We start from the raw sequence: 24,386 nt of genomic DNA on the forward strand, positions 1-24,386 counted from the left end.
GTCAGTAGTGTACCGCCTAATGTGTTACAGGTGTCGCTGAAGGTTCTAATTGACATAAAGGAACTTGTTCAAAAAAGTGTTGGCTAGTGCAATTTCCAAGTTCTATTTTAGCATCTTTACTTCAAATTGAAAGGCAAATTTCCACCAAGTGGACTCACCCGGAAAGACAATTACTGGTAAGTTTCTGACTGACAGTTCATGAGGAACTTTAGTTATGTGGACTTGAGTTTAATTTTCTGATTACCGAAGCGTGGAGGCTCGCTCACCCAGGAAAGGAGCTAACCTTAGCTGTTTTTTTTGTTTCATTCAAAATGTAATCGCAGGGCCAGATTGCGGATGGCAGAGAGCAATTGCGGGCAAAAATAGGCCCGCTGTTTCTATCAATTCACTGTGGTTAGCAGACACATTTTACGCCGTCGTTTCATTTCATTCCCCACTCCTCGGCCCAGCCGTTTTGTTATTTACCCAGTCGATTAAAGTGATTGATTGGCTTTTCTGTGTGTCTCTACGTGTGTGTGTGTGTGTGTGTGTGTAGATTCAGATTCATTCAGATACACATCAGAAGAAAGTCCACATATGAGCTATTGATCTCAGCACTGTCTTTGTTAGCTTTGCACACCGCCAGGGAGCTTAACTTGTAGTGCCAGGCTCCAAGTCTGTGTTGCGTTCATGTTCAGGACTTCTTTGCATTATGAAGTATGCTTTGTTGTCACTCAGAGGATGCAGTCCTGATTGCCATTTAGCTCCGAGCAAAACACAGGCAGGATTAGTTCCAAGATTAAAATGGCTTTGTACCCTAAGCATGGCTCCATTGGAACTCAGCCAGTCACTGGCTTATTTCATTTATTCAAGTACTGTATTGCACACTATCATGCCTAAATGGGAACTTTTTATTTCTTCTTCATTTAGTACTGACTTTTTTTTTTTTTTTAAAACATCTTTACAGGTACTTAAAGTAGTGTTGCTTGAGGCACGTTCAAATTCAGCACCTTAACATTTGCAAACAGTCCCTTCAGCATGGCAGCTGACTGTATAGCAGGGGTCTCAAACTCAATTTACTTGGGGGGCCACTGGAGCTAGGGTCTGGGCGAGGCTGGGCCGCATCAGGTATTCCAAAAAAAATAACAACAAAAAAACACATTTATTAAAAACAGAAAAATGAATACACTTTGCTTTTGTTCTGATTTTCTACAATAAAAGCTCTGATAAAACATTCCACTGTTCTCAAATATCTTAATTTTTATTTTTCTACACAAAATAAGATTAAAATAAATAAACAAATCAAGAATAAAGAAAATCAATCAGTAATAAATAAATATAATAATAATAAAACACGAAATAATAAAAACTTAAGAAACCACATACAGTTGGTGGGTAGACAAATTGTTTTTTTGAGATTAAAATGAACAAAGCATTATTAGAGCCCTGTAGACATGACAAAACACGGCTATAGTCACATTTATACTCTTTTTATTTACAACATATTGCGCAACTGCAGGGTCTTGAGACACATGCTAACTCGCAAACTAGAGAACTAGCGACCTAAACGGTAGCCTTCAAGTTATTTCCTTTAAAGTTAAATAGCCAAAAACTTACCACTTCCACACGGATAGGGAGGATAACTTTTAACAGTTATTTAACCTTTAACATGAACATTAATCAAACGTAATAATTTTTTCTGGGTACATGATACCATACAGCATCCATATCAAACTTGCGTGGGCCGCACTAACATTAAACTTTCATATCAAGGCGGGGGCCTCAAACTAGTGTCCTGCGGGCCACATTTGGCCCACGGGCCGCGTGTTTGAGACCCTTGCTGTATAGAGTCATAGGTTAGTTTCCCCCTTAACTATCTCAGTAGAGCTCAATATCACTGTGCTGGCTGACAGCACTGACAAATATCCATTGCAGGGCCTGGAATGTCCAAAGACCAGCCTGCCAAGGTGGCTTTTGTTCCAGATTTTGCTTTAGTAGCCACGGCATAACTGCTTAACGCCAGTTAAAAAAAGGGTCCCATCATTAAACTCTTAAAAAATGGTTGACTGTTTGTGCGCGGGAATGACGGATGCAAAGCATCTGCAGCATTTCTTCCTTTCTCTGCCCAAACCTTGCTTTGTTCCCATGGACAATTGTTTTTCCTCCTCCTTTTGTGTAAATGTGAGTGCACGCGTCACGTTGTTTGCTGTTTCCCACTGATACAGGCTGTGTTTAGCTGTTTGGCTAATTGTCTTGGCTGTGCCGACTCGCAATAAGCATTCCCCCAGCTGGACTGGAAAAGAAAGGGCAAGCTCACCTTGTCAAGGAAGAGAGAAAGACAGAGTAGGATGCAAGAAAACAGATGAGGCCAAACAATGGAGCATCATGAATTTGGCCATTGGTGATTGTGTGTGTGGGGGGGGATTTGGCAACGGTAGCTTGAATATGGATGCGACACAAGCAAAAATGTCCAGACAATGACTGTATCATCAGACAAGCTCTTTGCTAGCTTCTGTTTGAAAATATCTTTAAAGGTCACTTTAATTCTTCCTAATGAGCACATGGAAGGCTAACATAAGGAATGGCAATTACAGCATCTGTCAAAATAGCCTGCACAAACTCATGTTAGCGTTGTAGCACCAGACTATATTCGACTACCGTAATTAGAAATTAAAACACAAATATTTAGATCCGATCTGGTACCGATCCTCCAAAAAACATGAATGACACCCTTATTTTGTTGACACAATTAGACAAATGGGGCAAAGAGCGCTCTTATTTTGAAGGCCCGATCCGATATTCAGGATCAAGATCGCTACAAATATCTTCTATTCAAAGAAAAATTAGCATAATAGGTCCCTATGCTAATTTTTCATCCCTTTTGTATTGTGTTGTGGTCTCCTCCTCGCACAATAACCCGCACAGAAAATAGTTTATATTTTCCAGAATTTGCACCTATTCAAGTATTCCTATTCCTGTATTTCCTTTGATTTGTGCTTCCCGCACAAAATGGTCTGTTTTAATTTATTCCACCCATGGCCCGCCTCCGGTCATGCCCACTCTACTATGATTGGTCACACGCCCAAAGTGCTTCCTAACTATGAACCATATAAGTAAGTCCACCTCTCTGTGACATCACAAAGGAATGGTTTTACCACGCTTTCTAAAACTGAGTGTTTTGAGCCATCCCAAAGGGCAAACTTTGGCATAGTTTAACATAAGAATACAACATTCTAACTACATTCATTGGTCAGGAAAGTGGAACTGGCATAAGGTCCCCTCTAAAGGGACTATGTGCAACACAACGGAGCTGCAGCGGGGGAGGACGCTCTTCATGGCGTACTTTGGCAGTTGTATGTTGGACGGAATCCACTCAGTGCCTTTCCCCTCCTGCTCCAGCTTGACAAAGTTGAACATAAACATGGCGCACAACCCGTAGCGGCGTAGCAAGTCAACAGCACAGACAAGAACATGCGGTGCATTCACATACATCGCATCATTACATTCGTCCAGGCATAAACCAGCATCGATGAAAGGACCATACTACTGTTTTTAAGGACTTAATGCTGCAAAAGATTTTTGAACTGGTGTCATTCTCTGACCGCCGATGGCTCTCCTGTTTTGCAGCCTTTTGTGTCATCAGTTTGAAAATACTACAAAAACATCTGTTTATAATAATACTGTTTTTGGTTTAGATACCAGTCCAATGCAACGAGATTGCTCAAAATGTCTGGATGTGGATCTGCTTGTGGAGGAAGGACATCAACCTGAACAGGTAAGCGATACCAAGTTGTAAGAAGCTTTTGCCATTCTGATCAAGTGGACGCATTTGGAAGGCAATTGTTTATAGTTTGCATGTTTAAGTTAATGTCGTACGTCAACCTCAGTAGGGTCCCGATACAACTTTATTAATTCTGATATGCAGCCTTATGGATAGGTGGATAAATATATTAATCCAATACAATACCCACACATAGCATACTTACTTTTGCTATCTATTTTGGAGTGTTGCTAGGTTAAAGGACTTGATCAAGTGATAATATTGTATAGTAGATATTGAAACCCAACATTATTCACCAAACAATGAAACCCTTGTGTTCCTTTTTGGGATGCTGCTACAAATACACGATGAGATTGGTGGTATTAAACTTCCCCCGGCTCTGTGCCACCATTTGAAACTTGTGCATTGCAAGTTTTGCACTCAGTTGCAATTTTATTCAGACTGTAATGAAAAACAGTGACAGTCACATGTTCAGTATCACTCCTCCTCCTTGCTACTTTGTTAGCATGTTAGCACATGCTGTTGTGATCATGCGGCGCAATATCCGATAGTTATATCCGAGGTGTAATGTGAATTTTTTCAATATTTATAACCCGATGAAGTGGAATAAAAGGGTAAAACATCAAATGATTTTCCTTTTAGATTTAATCTGGTGCAAGATTAAACAGAAAAGTTGCACACAGCAATACTGGCAATACAATAACCATACATTTAATGATTAGTTGTTTTCTTGATGCTTGATGATTTTTTAATGTAAAGATTTGTGATGATTGATGAATTATTAATAATATAACCATTTATGCAACGGTGTGTTTCATTCTGAAGAGAGACCCGAAACAATCCGTCACACGTTCGTAACACCCGCTAGAATGTACACTGACCACACAGTGACACACAGCGTGATGAAACATGAAAAGGCGCCGACACGAGCGACACTTTCGCCACCTCCAAATACGCTGTCGTCCGTGAGTGGCATGCAGTCGAACTGTGTGTCGCTGTCCACCCCTGAGGAGGTGAACAACTTGAAGATGGGAGTGTCCTCATCGTCATTGATGTTGTCCACGATCCATTGTTTGAAACTGGACAATCTGGTATAGACGCCGGGTTTTTCAGGCAAGGCGCAGGAAATACCAAAACTGGTGATTCCCAGTTGGATCCAGGACTCATTCTTTTTGATCATCAAAGGCCCGCCTGAGTCTCCCTGTGGAAAATGAAGAACTCGGTGAATATCCTTTTTGTAAGTCACTGCGCTGGATCTGCTGCTCACCTGACAGGCGTCCATCCCGCCTTCCTTGAACCCAGCACAGATGGAGTTCTCTATTGCCCTCTCCTTAAGGTAGCAGTTGCACTCATTGTTCCCCACAATCGGCAGATTGACCTCCTGAAGAATGTCTGGAAAGACCCAATCTGATTGGAATTGCCAAAGAAAAATGTTCAAAGGAGGACTCCCTCATGACTTGAATTCCTAGACCTCTATCGTCTTTGAACCTCACCAACAGAAAGGCTCCCCCAGCCGGTGACCCAAGTGCTGGTCCCAGCGTGCACGGTGCTGCCACTGTCGGCCAAGCAGATGGGCTGGATGTAGTTTGTGAAGTTTACAGGCGCCGACAGTTTCACAAGGCAAATGTCGTTTGCCAATGTACCGAAGTCGAATTCGGGGTGACATTTCACGAGTGCCATCATTCGGGACACCTCGTTAGGGTTTGAACCGTTTTGACTCCGACGGCCTATGTACACCTCTGTGTCAAACATGTTGTTCCTAGCAGACACAAATGTAAAACAACAAATCAAAAGCAATAAAACAGCTATGACCTGGAAGGGAACGGTTGCTTACTGTTCGACGCAGTGTGCCGCTGTTAGCACCCATTGGTGGCTGATGAGGGACCCTCCGCAGTAAGAACCATCTTTGTTTAGACTGACTTGCCATGGCCAATGTCCTGGGGGGGCGTCTTGACCATTGATGATTCTGCCGTTTAACGGCGCCATGCCACAGTCTAATCAGACGGATCATCATAAATTATTTGAAATGAGTAACCTACTGGGAACACATCTTTTTGTGTGTCTGTAGCTTTAATGCTAATGAGCTGTAGTAGCAATAGTGCATGGCTCCAAGAAGCAATATTGTGCACTTATCCACTTTTTACAGTCACATTTTATGAGCAACAACATGCTCGGTGAGCCTATTTGCTGAAGAAATACAAATCTTAAAAGGTACTATCTGTCATGATTTGGTACTGCAGTCTGTTCTCTGAAACTACTATTGGTGAAATGTGGTACATTCAACAATTTAAAGTATCGGAACGGTGCGGTCAGTTTCTTGATTTTTGCTGTAGGTGGAAAACATATAGGTTTGACATAAAAAATGAATACACGACATGAAAGGTAGACGATAGCATCTTTTGTTTCATTTGAGGTGTGTTTTTTTTGCCCAGGTGTGTCCTAATACATCGCTATAAATAGCTCTGAATGTCTACACTCAGTTTCAGAACAGTCTATGATTGAAAATCAATTGTCAAGAAAAGATGGAAGATGGATCAACTAGGTTGGAATTTACCATAAAGTACAGAGATAAGCCTAAATAATTGTGATACAAAGGTTGACGAATGAAGTTTTTAGACTCATTTGTGTACATTTAAGCAAATTCCTGATCTTTGTATCTACTGGTTTAGCCATTGCTTTTGTTATATATTTATATTATAGTGATGCCTTCATTCCTGTTCTCTGCTGATGTTGTTGCTGATGTCACTGTTTATAGTTTTAGGGTCGATCTTTACAGTTCTCACAGTTCTAATTCTTTGGTTGTAGTACTCCAGTGTTATTTTTCGACAAGACATTCAAAATTGGTTGTACTGGCTACGACCAATGTTTGTACAATGGTTCTGATTGATTTTCCATCATTTACAATTTTTCTCCCATATAGCTCTCTGGCGAGTGGTTAGCGCGTAGACCTCACAGCTAGGAGACCAGGGTTCAATTCCACCCTAGGCCATCTCTGTGTGGAGTTTGCATGTTCTCCCCGTGCATGCGTGGGTTTTCTCCGGGTACTCCGGTTTCCTCCCACATTCCAAAAACATGCTAGGTTAATTGGCGACTCCAAATTGTCCATAGGTATGAATGTGAGTGTGAATGGTTGTTTGTCTATATGTGCCCTGTGATTGGCTGGCGACCAGTCCAGGGTGTACCCCGCCTCTCGCCCGAAAACAGCTGGGATAGGCTCCAGCACCCCCGTGACCCTTGTGAGGAAAAAGCGGTAGAAAATGAATGAATGAATGAATGAATAGCTCTCTGGCGTTCATGTTGTTTTGACCTATAAATACCTGGAAATAAAAGCTGAAATGTTGCTCTCCAGTCTTGTATTTGTCTTTTGATGTCAAACCCAAATATTTTCGGTCAACAACAAAAATAAAGAAACTTACCTCGCCGCTCCAATACTTCTCGAGCTCACTTTTTGCAGGAGAGGCTTGTTAGGTTTTGGTGGATAGATACAGTCGGTTAATGTAAAATCCTGATGTTATTAGTTACATAGGTGAAGTACACCAGGGAGGACTCTGCAGTGTTGTTCCTGGAAAAACCAGTAATGTTGACGATGCTTACCTGTCAGATGTGCATGACATCCTGAAAGAAAAAAAACAAACTTGATTGAACACATGACAACAATATCTTTTGTGTGAGCTCTGAGACTTCTGGGAAGACATGACCATTGTTTTTGCGCATCAACTTGTTGTAACAATAGCACTGACAGACTTTCACTTCCAAGTGTCATCAATCTTGTAATAATAACAGTAAGACACTGAATCATGAGGATGTATCGTGCTGTTCGCTCAGTTAAAGGTCACAATGACATTTCATTAAAAGCTAACTTTTTGGAAACACACAATTTATAGCTGCAGTTAAAATATTGGTTTTATAGAGGCTTTCAGTTTGTTTTTTTAGATACTGTACTGATGCAAGTATGCCACTCTGCTGGGTGCCTTCTGGTCCCTGAATACTTCACCTAGATAAAGGGACAGCAGTGTGCTGCCGTTGTTCAGTAGAGATGAGACCTGCAGGATATGAGGGGCATGATGCAACTATTAATGCTGCACTTTGGCTGAGGAACTTTGAACTGAACCAGCCCAGGAGTCATTTTCTTGCTTGACTTTTATTGGCCCGCAGCACATTACAGAAATTTAACCACCCCCAAAAAATGGCAAAATTGTTAAAAAGGAAAAATCAAAAGATGTTGATAATAACTAATAATAAATCATAAATATATATATATATATTAGCCTCTCTGCAACATTTTAAAAGACATAAAAATAACGGACTCCAAATTGTCCATAGGTATGAATGTGAGTGTGAATGGTTGTTTGTCTATATGTGCCCTGTGATTGGCTGGCGACCAGTCCAGGGTGTACCCCGCCTCTCGCCTGAAGACAGCTGGGATAGGCTCCAGCACCCCCCGTGACCCTTGTGAGGAAAAGCGGTAGAAAATGAATGAATGAATGAATAAAAATATTTTGCATCCTTTCATTTTCAGTATGTGGCCCTTGGTGGCAAACTTTGGACACCCCCCTTAATAATCATAACAACATAAATAATAAAAAGAGTTTTGGGGGAAAAAGTTGTTTAAAAAAAAAAAACCCTAAAACCTTACCCTGAGTTACCTGTACCTTTACACCCCAAGTGTAAATGAAGATAATAATAATGATAACATTATTATTATTCTTAAATAAAGCCAATGATAATGTATTCTTTCTTACCCCTGGAAGTAGTAATGATGAACAGTGTCAGCCCGGACAGGAACGATGTGAGCGCCATCTTGCAGCCTTGTGTTGTGTTTGTGCCAGTGCTTCTCGGGCAGTCCCGGCAGCTCTACATATACTGTCCGTCATATCAAGTTAAACACGTTTAACGTGATTACCTGGCCAAAGAAACGCTGTCACTTGACTTCATGTCAGAGGTCACCGTCAGCTTCTTGTAATTAAACTGGAGTATGATTTCAATTTGTAGTCTGTACAAGATGAATTGAAGTTTTTTTTTTACAGTATATTTTTTAAGGGGCAATACACTCCTGATGAAAATTGAAAGAAGTAGCATTTTGGACTGTAGCATCAAAGAAGAAACGGTAAAGAGACAAAAAAACCTTTGAATAAGCAATCGATTACAAGCAACCATTCAACTGAAATATATGGAAGCCCTTTTCCTCCACTGAAAGAAAACAATATCCCAATGTCATCATAAGTCATAATTCTGAGTTAAAAAGTTGAAATTGTGTGGGGAAAAGTCAAAATTCCGATATAAAAAGTTATGATGATGAGATGAAAAAGTGTAAATTATGAAATACATCACATGCACGTCAAGTGCCATTTGATGAAGGCGGCATGTGCTCAGTTTGTATCTCATCATTTTGGCTTTTTCATTTAATTATGTCTTTCTTCTCTCATAATTATGACTTTTGATGTTGTAATTGAGATTTTTTTTAATTTCATAATTGCCATGAGACACGTGCTCCATTGAAAAACTTGTAAAGTTTGTATCTTGTGATTTTCTTTTTATGTTGTAATTTAGATTTTTTTTTTTAATCTTAAAGTGTTTCTTTCTTTCCTTTTTAATAATTATTTTTACTGTGGCTGCACGGCGGTCGAGTGGTTAGCGTGCATGCCTCACAGCTCGGCCATCTCCACCCTCTGGCATCTCTGTGTGGAGTTTGCATATTCTCCCTGTGCATGCGTGGGTTTCCCCCCCCATTCCAAAAACATGCTAGGTTAATTGGTGACTCCAAATTGTCCATAGGTATGAATGTGAGTGTGAATGGTTGTTTGTCTATATGTGCCCTGTGATTGGCTGGTGACCAGTCCAGGGTGTACCCCGCCTCTCACCTGAAGACAGCTCGGCTAGTCTCCAGCATACCCACGACTCAAGTGAGGATAAGTGGTAGAAAATGATTCAACGACTTTTAATGTCATAATTTCCACTTTTTATGTCATAACTGTGACGTACTAGCAGCATATATATATTTTTTTTTCAGTAGCGGGTTCTAGAGAAAAAACGCCAGTGGTTGGCAACCCGTGGTTCTGGAACCACATGTGGCTTGTGCCAAGCTCTGTGATTAAAAAAAATTTTTTTACACCAAAGCAGAACAAATGTGCACCGCTAGTCCGTGAACCCATCTACACTGCATTGTTACAGCTGATTGGATGAGCAAGTGAAGGGGGAAGGAGTCGGTTTGTTCAGCCGGTAAGACACAAAAAGACATCTTGACAGTGCGCAACCCCCTGCGGTGAGCAACCATAACATGAATACGTCCCTAAGAAGGAAATATTCCGTTGCCTTCACTGCCAATGACGATGTGCTTTAGAAAGTAGTCAACATTTTCAGTATTGCACCCAACTGCAGATAAGAAAGTGATTTGGGAACTATGGCATTGTGATTGAACTAGAGATCATACGGAGGAGGAGGCCATTCACCGATGGAGAATAAATGAGAGAATCATTCATTAAAAATATCACATCTATTTTCTGAATGGAAAAAAATGAAAGAAAAGAAATCTCCTCCCTGCAAAGACATCATTCATTCATTTTCTACCGCTTTTTCCTCACGAGGGTCGCGGGGGGTGCTGGATCCTATCCCAGCTGTCTTCGGGCGAGAGGCAGGGTACACCCTGGACTGGTCGCCAGCCAATCACAGGGAACATATAGACAAACAACCATTCACACTCACATTCATACCTATGGACAATTTGGAGTCGCCAATTAACCTAGCATGTTTTAGGAATGTGGGAGGAAACCGGAGTACCCGGAGAAAACCCACGCATGCACGGGGAGAACATGCAAACTCCACACAGAGATGCCCGAGGGTGGAATTGAACCCTGGTCTCCTCGCTGTGAGGTCTGCGCGCTAACCACTAGACCGCCGTGCCACCCCCTGCAAAGACATGTCATGTAAAATTTGAAAAAGAAAAAGTATCTAAGCCACTTCAGACCATTTTTCTTTACTGGAAGACGAGGCATGACGCTAAGGGTTGCAGACCCCTGAAATAGGCTGTTCATCAGCTGATCCAAGGTTTAAGATTGAAACCTCCCCTAAAATGGAAATGTTCAAAAAGAAGCACTCAGTAAAGTGCTGGGTTATACTTTCCACACGAACAAGTCCGCATGGAAATCCCCTTGAGGGACCGTTTTGTGTGACTTTATACTCTGTATCAGAAACTCACATCTACCACGGTACCAAACTAGAGCGGAATAGTTTGCCATTGTTTACTCGACTTCCAACAGAGCAAAAGAGGATATTTTGTGTCGTATTTATTTGCTGCAGCGACAGAAAAGGAAGAGAAGGCAGTCCACTTGTCCTTTTGAATAGGAGGAGTGCCGCAATTGGCAGATTGTCATTCTTTCCACCACAGGGACTTGGCAGGAGAATGTGCTTTACAAAAGGCATGGTGAACACGGCAGAAAAAAAAAACAACCAGACTTAAAACACAACTTGTTTCAGTGTTTCTACTGTGCGACATTTCCCGCGTGTCTCCGCCTGTGTATTTAGAAAAATGTAGTAGTGTGCGGAGTGGAGGTTTTCCCTATGGAACGGGGCTGCTCAAGGGGGCATGGGTGTGAAAATGACCACGCGGACCTCACAGCTGCAGAAATCATGAATCAGGCTTAATTAGGAGCTCTGCCATTCTTGTCAATCACCCCAAAAAGTGGTTTGGGCATGCTTGATGCCAGTGTTTCCTGGAGGGGATTGGGAATGTTGTTCCAGGTGATGAAGATTGCTTCATGGAGGGGATTCACTGTCTGGAACTGATGTCCATTTTTGGGAAAATTCCCTTGCCATCCATCCCAAAATGTTGAATTTAGTTTTTCAATTTGCACAAAAGGCTTATTTCTTTAAAATATTGTTCACAAATCCATTCATTATTCATGAGTCATGATCTAGCCACCTGACAGGTTTAGATGTTGATGAGACAGCCTGGTTATTGTACAAAAAAAGGCCACTCCAAAATTTAGATGGGGGGGGGGTCTGAAAACCAGTAGCTATACGTACCATGTCACTGAGCCAGAGCACCTCAAACATGCTTACTATCTTCAAAATGTCACCAATAAAATACACCTGTGTAGAGTGGCCTTTTGTTGTGGCCAACCTACAGCACACCTATGCTATTACATCAGCATTTTACTATGCCACACCTGTGAGATGGATTATGAAGTTGAACTGTCAATTAGATGGCAGGGGAGGATGGTTTTATGCCTTTTTAATGTATTATTTTGTACAGACAGGGTGTAATAGTGGTGTCATTTTAACTCGTACACAGTGAAATTATTTGTGGTTGAAATAGGGGACTTTATATGTTCAAATGCCAGAGGCGTAGTAGATACCCGACTACTAACTGTTACACACGTCAATGCATGCACTTTGTTTATAGCGAGGCCAACTAAATGCTATTTTCCACAGAGTTCTGTGTGCAAGATTGTGAAATCCCATCAAGTCAAACGTGCTTAACTCCAAACACGATCAAAAACACTTAAGCCCAAAACGGGAGACTCCAGTCCTCAGACGACGGGTCACCAACCAGTCGATAACCATCGACCAGTTGCTTTTAGAGACTTGCCTGGTCGATTGCTGTTGTAAAGTCACTAATAACAAATGTATATGTTATGTTATGCAGGTACTGTTCTGATTCACTGTACTGACTTTTTTTACACCAGGCACTTTACAGGACAGAAAAGGGTCCTTCTTAGGACCAATGGCACATTTAGTCACAGTGACCATTGCCTTAGACAATAATATATGTCATTTCAGTGACTAATAAATCTATACTTCTACGTACATAATCTGTACACTGACTACTATAAAGTATATCCTTTCTACATATACTATTGTTCCTTGAGAGGATATCATAAAATATGAAGAATGTATTCACTGAAATACTGTAAAAAATCAGCTCATAGACAAACGTTTCTTGGAGAAAGTAGTTTTTTTAGCGAGGGTATTGAGTGGCAGGTGGATGTTGATTGCGGTGTTGCACACTGATGAAGGTGACCCCCCCCCAAAAAACTTGGTGCAATCACATAAAAAGCTCATCACCCCCCATGAGATGGAAACGTCACCATTAATTAGAGAGTGAAAATACACTCCAGTCCCTCTGTCTCTCTTCACATCCCTTGAAAATACGGACTTGGCTTCCAGTAGGTCCCATCTTATACTTTAGCATCTCAGCAAGACATTGGGGACTATTGGAATATTGTTGAATACAATTTTGGTGTGGATGAATGGTTACCAAGTCTTCCCAAGAAGCTGTTTTTTGCATTAAATTCATATCCATGCACCTTAATTGCAGACATTTGTTTGGCAAACAATTCAGTAGAGCAGGTATGTTTTCTTATCTCCATCACAGTGGTGTCAGTCCCAGCCTGTGGTGATGATTGATGAATCGCATCTGAAGCCAATTTCTATATTCATCCGCCAGGACATACGCTCAAATTGACTCATTTTTCATTGGTGGGCAGCAAAACTTTTCTTTACTGGAACCTGTGTGATCAATATATCAATAGGCTCTTAATTTATGCAAATGAAGGACTTAACATTAAGCCCTCATGCTAATGCTTCTACTCACAGTGTTGATTTCTGGCTTTGTGCCTCTGTATGGAGTCCAAGAGATGTAGATGTATTCATAACAATGAGTAAGCGTTAAATGAATGGAATGGAAGCATTTATAAGTACACTGCTGGTTTTGCTATCAACAACACACTTATTGCATGACTGCATGCATGGCGGCATTGGCACTCGGCACAAAAAAAAAAAAATAATGGAAGATATGTCGGCAACAATTTGCCACGGCCTTCTGAGGCCAAACGTAATCAGATTATCATCTCACAGGCTTTTTCATGCTGACGCTTTAACAGCACACCTCCATGCGGACTAAGTCAATAAAACATACAAGTGGGACAATAGAAATAAGTCGAACAGAGCGATTCAACCGAATTGCTGTGGGAAGTTTCAGAAAGCTAAGGACAGCAGCGGGTACCTAAGGAGTTCTCCCTTTCACAGTTATTCTTAGTTTGTACATAATGTCATTGTAACTTGTTATACAAACAAAACCATACCACATATGCTACGCTATCTGGACAAAAACATCCACATATCAGCTTTTCGAGGAGTGGGGTAGGGGTAGCCCTGTCGTGGGGGGGGGGTTCACAAATCATTTCAATGCAGACCCACCAACATGTACAAATTTATAGTACTCAACATTGTGAGTACACTGTACAATACTTATAAATGTATGAATATCAGTTTCTCTTGTATTTCAAATCAGATGAATATGTGCTTTCTTTACTCCGACGAGAAACAAAATGCAATTTTGCAACACCCGCAGTATGTTTTTTAACTAAGTAACATTTGTGTTTTTACATTTTATGATGAATCAAGTATTGCAAGTGCCTCCATATATGAGATTTCTAAGCATTATATTGTCTGTTTAGCAAGAGTAATAATGTCACACTGACTGACGACATTATACGGGTTGTGGTGTATAATAAATGTTTCTGCAATATTATATAAAATAATATATATAATAACACACACATATATATAAAATACAATATAAAATCCCATTATATATATATGTATATATATTTATATATATGTGTGTGTGTGTATATATATATATATATATATAAAATCCAAGTCGGTGCACTCAGACGGTAGTATCATTGTGCTTTTGTTCATGAAGTCTTCTATTAACATTATAGTCATAACTTCTGCTCTTACCCTCTGCAGCTTGTTGCTTATGTCAGCAACCCTGACTTCGCGTCACTGCACTTTCTTACCTTTTTATACAAGCCTTAAGGCCACTCTTAATTGCACATCATGCACAAATGCTCACGAAAATATCACTTTTCACCCCTTTCTACTCCCTTTTTACTCTTTGCTTTTGTTTATAACCTCATCAAGATGGTTTGCAAGTTTGCAGATAACAGTACATTTTTATTTAACTTAAATACAGCTGCTATTTGTGCAGACCCAGATGTGGTTCTTCCTTCATTTCCACTATTAATGAAAATTGCAGCATACTGCGTTGCCCCGTAATCAATGGTCTGCCAAGAGAAGGATGCCATCTTCCTGTGGTTTCATGCAAGCTGCAGCCATTGCATCTTCACTTCTCATTTGAGAAGTGAGAAGAGCTGTTCAGAAGATGTGGTGTTACATTTGTTTTTGTTGGAGTCCATATCTGATGCAACTTAACTCTTTTTCTGTGTCTTTTTCCTCTGATAATCCATGGTCTCTTCTCTCTTTGCTTTTATTTTGGCTGGTTGCTATCTCGCTTGCACGGCAAAAATCAATGGCTTTTTCTCGAGTGCCTCTCACTTGGTCGTTAGGAAAGCCATACACTATTACTGTGTAATATATATATACCAGTGAGTTGTGCAACTTGCCCTTCTTTTTTAAATCTGTTACATATCAATCAATTGACTCCCCCAAATGACAGTGTTCCATGCTTTAATCACTTCCTCTCCTCCGAAGTCAAGACAAGTTCCATTTTGCAGAGAAAAGCTCCAAAACGCTGAATCCAGCTCCTCCAATTTATAGCAAGACTGCCTTGCAGACTCAGGCTCGGTGGAGGTTGAAACTGCGTCTTAACGTTACTCTTCTTCTGCCTTCTCTTCTGACATCATGTTATATTTATGAGGCGTGACGACCGACTGCCTTTTATGAACACAATTTAATGGGATACCGTGAAATATGACACTTTCTAAACCCGCTGACTAAAAACCTGACGAGGGAGTCAAACTTTTAAATTTACGTAGGTGCATTAAAAAACTTGTGTATTTCTTGCAGTGTTTAATAGTGGTGTCACAAAATATTGTGAGATTAAAACATGACAGGATTTCTAGTTCAGGAGAACAAAATATGTCTTGTGGGCACCAGACCTGGGACCATAATAAATAAGTTAATCAATCACACGATAAATGAAAATGAAATTGATAAATTTGCCTCAATATATTACCATGTGGCGGCACGGCGGTCGAGTGGTTAGTGCACAGACCTCACAGCTAGGAGACCAGGGTTCAATTCCACCCTCGGCCATCTCTGTGTGGAGTTTGCATGTTCTCCCCGTGCATGCGTGGGTTTTCTCCGGGTACTCCGGTTTCCTCCCACATTCCAAAAACATGCTAGGTTAATTGGCGTTAATAGGTATGAATGTGAGTGTGAATGGTTGTTTGTCTATATGTGCCCTGTGATTGGCTGGCGACCAGTCCAGGGTGTACCCCTTCTCTCGCCCAGAGACAGCTGGGATAGGCTCCAGCACCCCCGCGACCCTTGTGAGGTAGAAAATGAATGAATGAATATTACCATGTGCATGCGTCTGTGTTCCTCGGTTTCATAACCTTGTTGTGTTTGTTCCAAAGAACAATAGCATGAACGGGGTGAGCTCTTTTGTCAGTAATTCAGTCTCTTTGCAGGTGGAGTACAGGCTTTCGAGGAGCAATGCAAAGTCACGTAGTAGAAATTAATCCGTGAACCAGAAATGAGTGACGCCACATTATGAAAAACATGTAAAACGATGACTCTACAATGTTAAGTTCAGGAAAAATAGTAGCAAATAAAACTGTGCAGTCAGAAAACATTCACGTCAGTGATAACCACATGATTTTTAGATATCAATACATTTTATTCAGGTTGAGTAATTTGGTCTCATAACTAGAGTCTCACTTCAGGTAAACATCATCATAAGATGATTTGAAGTGTGTCAATTCCATGTGTAATCCCGGCCTGTTTATTATGCCTTACGCACACTCTTCACACAGCTGCTGCTCCGCAACCATTCCCCGCTTTAACACTCATTAGTACGCCTTTAGCTCGTGTTAAACATAATTAACAGATGACACGTCACGACACATTATAGTATCAGGGGGTGCAAAATGCACATTTTAAACGCATGTCGCTCTGTATAATTGTCTACTATAAATGTTTCGCCAGATGTTATCAGCCCTTGTTAGCGAACATGGCTTACTGCAGTGGAAATATATTTATACTTGTATATACAAACTGAGTTGTTTGTCCCGGATCAGAAATAGACCCCGGTATCGATCACAGAGTCACTGATTCATATACTTACCCCCAATGGAAGTGGAACTCCTCATAATGTTTTGTTTTGCAGTGAACATGTAAAGTATTTCTTGTAATGCAGGGGTCTCAAACTCAATTTACTTAATGTTAATGAATGTTAATTTGAATCTGGAAAATATAATTTCTCTACCCACCAACTATATGTGGTTTAAGTTTTCATTATTTGCTGTTTTATTATTTATTTATTACAGATTTATTTTCTTTATTCTTGATTTGTTTATGTATTTTTTCATCTCAAAGCACTGAAAAAGGGTATAGTTTATAATTTATTTAATTGTTTATTTTCGTTTTTAATAAATGCGTTCCGGCCCAGCCTCACCCAGACCCGAGCTCCAGTGGCCCCCAGGTAAATTGAGTATGAGACCCCTGCTCTACATAATCTGCCTTGCTCTGGTCATCAACCACTGTAGACTTTTATTCCACTGCTATACGCTGATGACACAACTTTATGCAAATGTCACAGCTGCATCCTCACTTTCACTATTACCGTCATCCATCATCAAAACACCCCACCTGTCTGGAGGAGATAAAGTAATGGATGGAGCACAACTTTCTCTCACGCAACAGCTCCTTGAACTGCCATTAATTGTCACCCCTCACCAGACCAAAACACGTTCCGTATGTACTAACCAGCATCACCTTTTCTGGCTCCAGTATCTCTCTGTTATGCACAAGTCGTGCATCTCTGCAGGACTTCCTTATACTTTTGTAATAACTCCACAACATCCCTAGCAAAAGCCTGCAGAGGCTCCAATTCATCTCAAACTCTGCAGCTACGGTCCTGATGAGAGTGTGCAAACATGAGCACATCACCCCCACACATTGGATCACTCCACTGGCTTCCCGTTTCCACCAGGATTGACGATAAGCTTTCCCTCTTCACACATCAATGTATTTATGGACAAGAACTTCTCCACGCCCAAAACGCAACACGTTCCCTCCGATCCATACACTTAAACCTCCTCCACATACCCAGAACAAGAATTGTCAGATCAAAACAAATGGAGATGTTTCCGTTTGTCTGCACCTTTAATCCCTAAATGGTTCTATTTATGCTCATTATACTATATTGTATTTGACTGAGCGCCAACTTGGATCTAGCAGGTCAATGCAGGTCTGAAAGCTGTAAAAACCCCTCCATGATGCAATCCAACCCCTGACTATCAACAAAAGCCAAGAAAGCAGACCTTGGACACGCTCCTGTGTCACCTGGCATCACCTTGCCTTCCTGGTGAAAAGCAAAGGCATAGATGTCCAAAGTGTGGCTCAGCGGCCATTTGTGGAACATGGCAGAAATGAAATAAATAAAAATGTTTATACTAGTACTAATAACACATAAAAACACAAATATTTGTCTTTAAATACGTACATGGGTACCTCTTTTGAAATGATAAATTGTTCTTTTTATTGTTATTACCAAAAGACAAAAACAGTAAGCTGGCATTGTTCAACCTCAAACTGGAACTATTAATGCTGTCACCACTATTGAAAAGCCAGCATTTCAAGAAATGCTGCAAATGTTTGACAGACAGTACAATTTTCTTGTGAGAAAGATGACTCATTAATGCAAATATTTCATCATTATTATTATTGTTATTTTAAATTATCATAACGGTGGTTTATTTGGTCTTAAACTGACTTGTTCTGACAGGGCTACATGGTGGCCTAGTGGTTAGCATGTTGGCTATATAGTCAGGAGATCGGGACGATCTGGATTCCAATCTCAGTTTAGTCTTTCTTAAAAAGCATGTTAATTGGCGACTCCAAATTGTCAATAGATATGAATGTGAGTGTGAATGGTTGTTTGTCTATATGTGCCCTGTGATTGGCCGGCCACCAGTCCAGGGTGTACCCTGCCTCTCGCCCAAAAGTCAGCTGGGATAGACTCCAGCATACACCTGTGACCCTCGTGAGGATAAGCGGCATAGAGGATGGATGGACTTGTTCTAGCCCAAAACAACAACACATAGTATTTGATGTGATGACTTTTATTCCTTTAGCAAAATGCTATATTACAATTATACAGCATACAAGGTAATTCCAACAATAATGTATTCTATGCAATTTGATCTAGAAGGGCAACACATGTATTCCATCACAGACCTTAAATAGACAAGGAAAAAGCTATTGAAACGATAAACGTTCCGAATGTTTATTTTTTAGCAAATAAGTCTAGCATTTATTTCTATTTAGAAATTGTACAGTGTGTGTGTGTGTGTGTGTGTGTGTTTTAAAATCCGTTGGCACAAATCCACTTTCCAATCCATCTTTGTGCATTAATCAGGTGTTGAGTCCCCGGCTCACCCTAATCTCTTCTTTTAATAATACATACACACAAATGCTGCATGCATGTTATAAAAACACACATTCCATAAATAGGAATGACTCTGCACACGCACACACACACACACACACACTCTTGCTGTCCCTCATTATGCAGCGTTATGCAAACAGGGACTGGAAAATTCTACAAACCCCATGTGTCTTATATAAATTCAAAGTGGAGCGCACATGCTCACGCCCACAGGTGCATCACACACGCACATGCAATGTTAAAATTCTACTCCCCCTGACATTATGCAAAACAAATTCCAAAACACTCCAAACATGCTTCGAAGTCATTTGCTTATCTTGTTTTCTTTTTCGCAATCTTATCTTCTAACAACACTAGGCTACTGTGCAGTCAACCGTGTACATGCAGGAGTCCACCTACAGCAGTAAAGATTTTCAAATTGAATTTTTCTCACGTCTTTTAACCATATACAGTTCACTCAGTGGCTGGTGGCTCAGTCTGGTGATGATCCTAAATGCAGAGCCAAACAAGGATGCAGTTAAAAGATACAGTCTTTAATGAATAGTGGCAAACAGGGAAAAAGGACCAATAGAATACTGAAATGCGGTGCAACAAAGGGAGTTAAAGTATAAGGCACTGTGGAAATAGGGCAAAAAGGTCAAACCTTGGGCCTAAACTCACAAGTCAGAATAACGGTAGAGGAGCAAGACGGCTGTCAAACAGGAAGTAGCGAACACTGGCAGGACAAACAGGTCGAAACATCCGGAACAAGTTACATGGACATACGGAAGTTCAGTGCTTTGACAGCACGATGACAAAGATGTAACGATGCAGTGTCCTCATCCTGTAGCCACGTAACCTAAAACCTGGTTTATGCTAGCTGACTTTGCCCCCTTTGAACCTTCTGGTGGAGTTTGACATTGACAAACTTTGTGTCAACATCGATAAGCGCAGCAGAGCTGTGATTGGTCAGATTTTCATTGTGCATCATTATCGGATCTTTCCTCTCAGGAAGCACCACAAGGTCCTGAAAGGAAATAATGGAGCAAGATGAGGACTGATTGAGTGAAAAGTTTGCAAATATAAAAACCTATGTAATACTACACTGCAAGCTAAATAGCTAGTCAAAAAGAAAAGAGAGTTGCTGCCGCTTACATTTTGGTGGAGAATTGCACGTCAAGCTCTTGTCCTGACCAAAGAACTATGAATGAACTTAGCTATAGCATAATTCACTTGAGTAGCCCAGATTGGCTACAGGTACACCCTGTGGCACCGCCCCCGCAGGACCCAAAGGGTCGGACAAAAAGGTGAATGCACAAAATAAAGGCAAACAGAACCCAACAGTACCCTCTTCCTCAACCGATGCCTTCAGGCAGCCTCCCCAGAGTTAAGGATCCTATTATCCGAATAGACGGAATGGTTGTTGACCAACCTCGGAGGAGGCATGACAGGAGGTCTCAGAGGGCTATTTGTGACAGACATGAGATGGGAAACGTTAGGATTCATAGGGATATAGGATGCAGGAATGTGATTCATTCATTCATTTTCTACCGCTTTTTCCTCACGAGGGTCTCGGGGGTGCTGGAGCCTATCCCAGCTGTCTTTGGGCGAGAGGCAGGGTACACCCTGGACTGGTCACCAGCCAATCACAGGGCACATATAGACAAACAACCATTCACACTCACCATACCTATGGACAATTTGGACAATACCCGGAGAAAACCCACGCATGCACGGGGAGAACATGCAAACTCCACACAGAGATGGCTGAGGGTGGAGTTGAACCGCCGATGCAGGAATGTATTTGGAAGATAACCAGACACTCTTGCCAGGTGTATAACTCAAAGCCAGGTTGTGGTGAACTACATTTGACTTCAGGGAGGAAAAAGAGGGGAGGCTGGTAGCTCTTAACAGAACAAAAGGAGGACACGCCCTTAGCAGAACTCACCAAAATTGTGTGTGTAAAAGAGTGCAGACCACAAAGCGAATTGTTGATGTTCAGATGCAGTGGAGTACCGCCCCAGGTTTTGTTTTTTGGTCTGCTTCGTCTGTCCATTAGATTGAGGATGCTCACCTGAAGACATACTAGAGTCTCCCCTCGGGCTTAGCAGAAAGACTTCCACACTGCACAGGTAAATCGAGGCCACCAGTCTGACACGTAGTGTCTGCAACGTATGCAGAAAACATGAAAGATGAAGAGCTTGGCAGTGTCCATAGCAGAGGAGAGTTTAGGCAGGGGGATAAACGGTCGACAATATTTAGTGGTGTTGTTGTCAGAAGTAGGAAGCCCACAGATAAAATCCAAGGATATGTGAGACAAAGGACGTAGGGAAGTGGAGATTTAGAGCCTCACTTGCCATGATTGAAAAAAAAAAATGTGTTCTACATGTATTTTCTTTATGATTCCAATCTTTTTTTAACCTTTTGTTCAGTAAAAAGCACTGAATTTGCACATTACCCCATCAAATACTAGGAAGACACCTCAGATGAAGGCACCGTGAGTGTGGCTTCTCGGATTGGTGTGCAAGCCCCGCCTACTGTCTGAGTGGGGGGTGGGGGCCGGTCAGCGTGTTTGTCAGCATGTCACCAATAACACTGTATGTTGCAGAAACATTTATTACATGACATGGCTTTCTACAGCCTGTATAATGCCTTGTAAATGTCACATTATTATTCTTGATAATCTGACAATAAAACAAAAACGGGAGGCATTTGCAGTGCGATGCATCCTGAAGGGGAGGGGCTGTGCGTGATCTGGATGGTGCCTGTGAGTCCCCCTAAGACAGAGAGAAAAGAAAAAGCATTTTTTTGCATGTCATCAAAGTAAAATAATTTTAATACTTGAGTATAAATAGTAATTTAATGAAGATTGAGAAATATTTAACTTCTACAACAGGGTGAGATTCATGGATGCGTAGACCTCCACAATGCTCTCAGTGGAAGCTGACGGTGCACCGATTGAAGGCTCAACGGTAGAGTGGTCCATAGTGAGTGTTCCCCAGTCCTGTGGGTGGAGCAGGCTACTTGGAGATGACATGACCTCCAAGCACAGGCACAGGTGCTTTGCTCACCTCCGAGCTGTATCGTGTTGGCAGGATAAAGAGCTGTTACCACAGGGATGAAAGGCAGTGACAGGAGGCTTTACATTGTACTCCACCTTGTGTTCATTGACGTGATCATCCAACTCAATGACAAGGGATCTTAGCTCCTCCAATGACTGTCTCATCCCTCGGTGCAAGCTCATCCTTAATATTAGAGAAAAATGATATCGCATCCCTGCCACTCTCACCTGCCGGAATAAGGATATTGATGGAGTGGTACGCTACGGAAGCGTTATTTTGGTGTAGAGCCAGAAGACGACTGACTGACTAACGCCTCCTCAAAGTCTGATCAAAGTTCCCTGCGGAACTCTAATAATAAGTCAGATCAAGTGTCACGTAACTCTGGGCTGCTCTCCAAAACAGACAGACACCAGACCAATTATGACCACCCTCGCTTGGCAGTTCTGGTGGGTGAGTGATTGCTGATCAAACACCAGTTTGGTGGCAACGGTGGATAAACGTTCTACGATCACCTGAATACCCAGTTGGGTGCGGAACAATGGGTTCCTGTATGTCACTGGAAGAGGAGTAAAAAGAGGATGGCTGACGAGCTGATCCACGTTGGTGAAGATCGAATGGAGGACGATGTAATATCATCTTTCTAATCCAATCATCTTTCCAGGGCTGCACGGGATCGTTTTCCATGACCACATTGCAGTCAAAAACTACCGTCTTTAATGAATGACAGTAAACAGAAAAAGTAGCAGCAGAATACAATAATATACTTGGCAAGGTTAAAGTAGATGGTGCAACAATAGCATTAAAAAAGTGTCACTAGGCGAAAACATCACTAGCACCTAACGGAGCATCAACATAGTAAATGATTCTGAATGGTTGTTTGTATATATCTGCCTTGCAATTGGCTGGCGACCAGTCCAGGGTGTACCCCGTTTATTGCCAAAACATACCTGTAATAGACTCTAGCATACCCACGATCCTCGTGAGGATAGTCAAAGGGTCGAAAGAAACGTGTTGAGAAAAACGATGCATATTGTCAAGATTGTTAACAATGAAAAACCAAGCATGAAGCTACAACAAACCCGTTGGTCTGCAGTGCTGGCATATTCCAGAACAGTTGCTTATACTAGGAGTACTCTGAGACAAAAGGTGTTCACTGACCCGTGGCAGTCTGAAATCCAACCACCTTTGAACATGACACATAAAACTGGGGCAAGAAACACCTGAAGACTGATTTTTCATAGTCTTTACGGACTGATGAAAAGGACCAGATGGATCAGTAATGGGTACAAAACTCCACTTCAATTCACACACCAGCAAGGTCAAGGAGGGTTCTGCTATGGGCTGGAATCATCGGAAAATGATCCAGCTGGATCGTTTGGGGTTAAAGATGGTCTTAAAATCAACTCCCACAACTACTGCCAGTTGGGAGAGGAAACTTTCTTGAAGGCGTAGCATAGAAAAAGCCTGTTTCTTTCCTTTTATGCAGGACGCTGCTCCATCACACGTATCAAAGTACTCCACTGCATGGTCTGAAAAGATGAAAGGATAATGACATGGCCCCTTTCCTCACCTGACTTACATAAACGCTCTTGAGAATTTGTAGGCTCTTCTTAGACGGGAGATTTACCATAAAGGAAAACAGTACACCGCTCTGAACAGTATGTGGGAAGCTGGGCTTGAAAGGAAGCACAGGAAATTAGAAAGGAAGGCTGGTTATATTGGTCAGTGGATTTTTTTTAGTGGACATCTTAGCAATGTTTATTTGTACATTTTTAGTTATTCATTATTTTGACTTTAACACAAGAAAATAAAGAGATGAGATGGGAAAATATGCTATTTTTGTTAGTTGGCCAATAATTCTGCACACCAAAATTATTGTGCGCACTGAGATATTCTTAGCAGAAAGACAAAACCTGACTTTTTTGTCCTAAATATTCAGCTTTGAACTTAGATTAACATTGTGGATTGAGTAAGAGTGCTAGTTAATAATAAACTGAATTGTTAAAAATACAATCTGGATACACAACAGTTATTTTGCTGCTACAAAAAAAAAAAAAATGGCGTGTTGACTCGGTTTGTACACTGACTACTCTAAAGTATATTAAAGTAAACCTACCGTTGAGCTTAATCCCAAATTCCAGTGATTTTCCTTTGCATGTATTAT

General features: G+C 41.2%; 2 protein-coding genes across 2 annotated transcripts in view; one reads left to right on the plus strand and one right to left on the minus strand.

Moving 5' to 3' along the window:
• Window positions 1-10: 10 nt before the first annotated feature.
• htr2cl1 (5-hydroxytryptamine (serotonin) receptor 2C, G protein-coupled-like 1) overlaps window positions 11-24,386 on the plus strand; it is a 138,946-nt gene continuing 114,570 nt past the window's right edge. The window contains exons 1-2 of the mRNA XM_058067123.1: window positions 11-176; window positions 3,675-3,754. The gene's annotated coding sequence lies outside the window, so the exon portion shown is untranslated. The remainder of the gene's footprint in view (window positions 177-3,674; window positions 3,755-24,386) is intronic.
• Window positions 4,605-22,404, minus strand: LOC131124928 (serine protease 27-like). The gene is made up of 8 exons (XM_058065933.1): window positions 22,306-22,404; window positions 22,232-22,264; window positions 21,235-21,325; window positions 5,595-5,754; window positions 5,254-5,519; window positions 5,028-5,167; window positions 4,706-4,961; window positions 4,605-4,636 (listed from the first exon to the last, which is right to left on the minus strand). The coding sequence occupies exons 1-8, from the start codon at window positions 22,402-22,404 to the stop codon at window positions 4,605-4,607; spliced, it is 1,077 nt and encodes a 358-aa protein (XP_057921916.1).

The sequence above is a fragment of the Doryrhamphus excisus genome, chromosome 3 (genome assembly GCF_030265055.1).
Source record: "Doryrhamphus excisus isolate RoL2022-K1 chromosome 3, RoL_Dexc_1.0, whole genome shotgun sequence".
Classification (NCBI taxonomy): Eukaryota; Metazoa; Chordata; class Actinopteri; order Syngnathiformes; family Syngnathidae; genus Doryrhamphus; species Doryrhamphus excisus.

Bases quoted from the DNA above. Each gene is read 5' to 3' on its own strand.
- LOC131124928 (XM_058065933.1), bottom strand. From the start codon at position 22,404: ATGAGCTTGCACCGAGGGATGAGACAGTCATTGGAGGAGCTAAGATCC. The intron at 21,326-22,231 runs GTGAGCAAAGCA...CATACGTTGCAG, and splicing joins CAACACGATACAGCTCGGAG to ACACTACGTGTCAGACTGGT. The intron at 4,637-4,705 runs GTGGCGAAAGTG...CTGTGTGGTCAG, and splicing joins GGACGACAGCGTATTTGGAG to TGTACATTCTAGCGGGTGTT.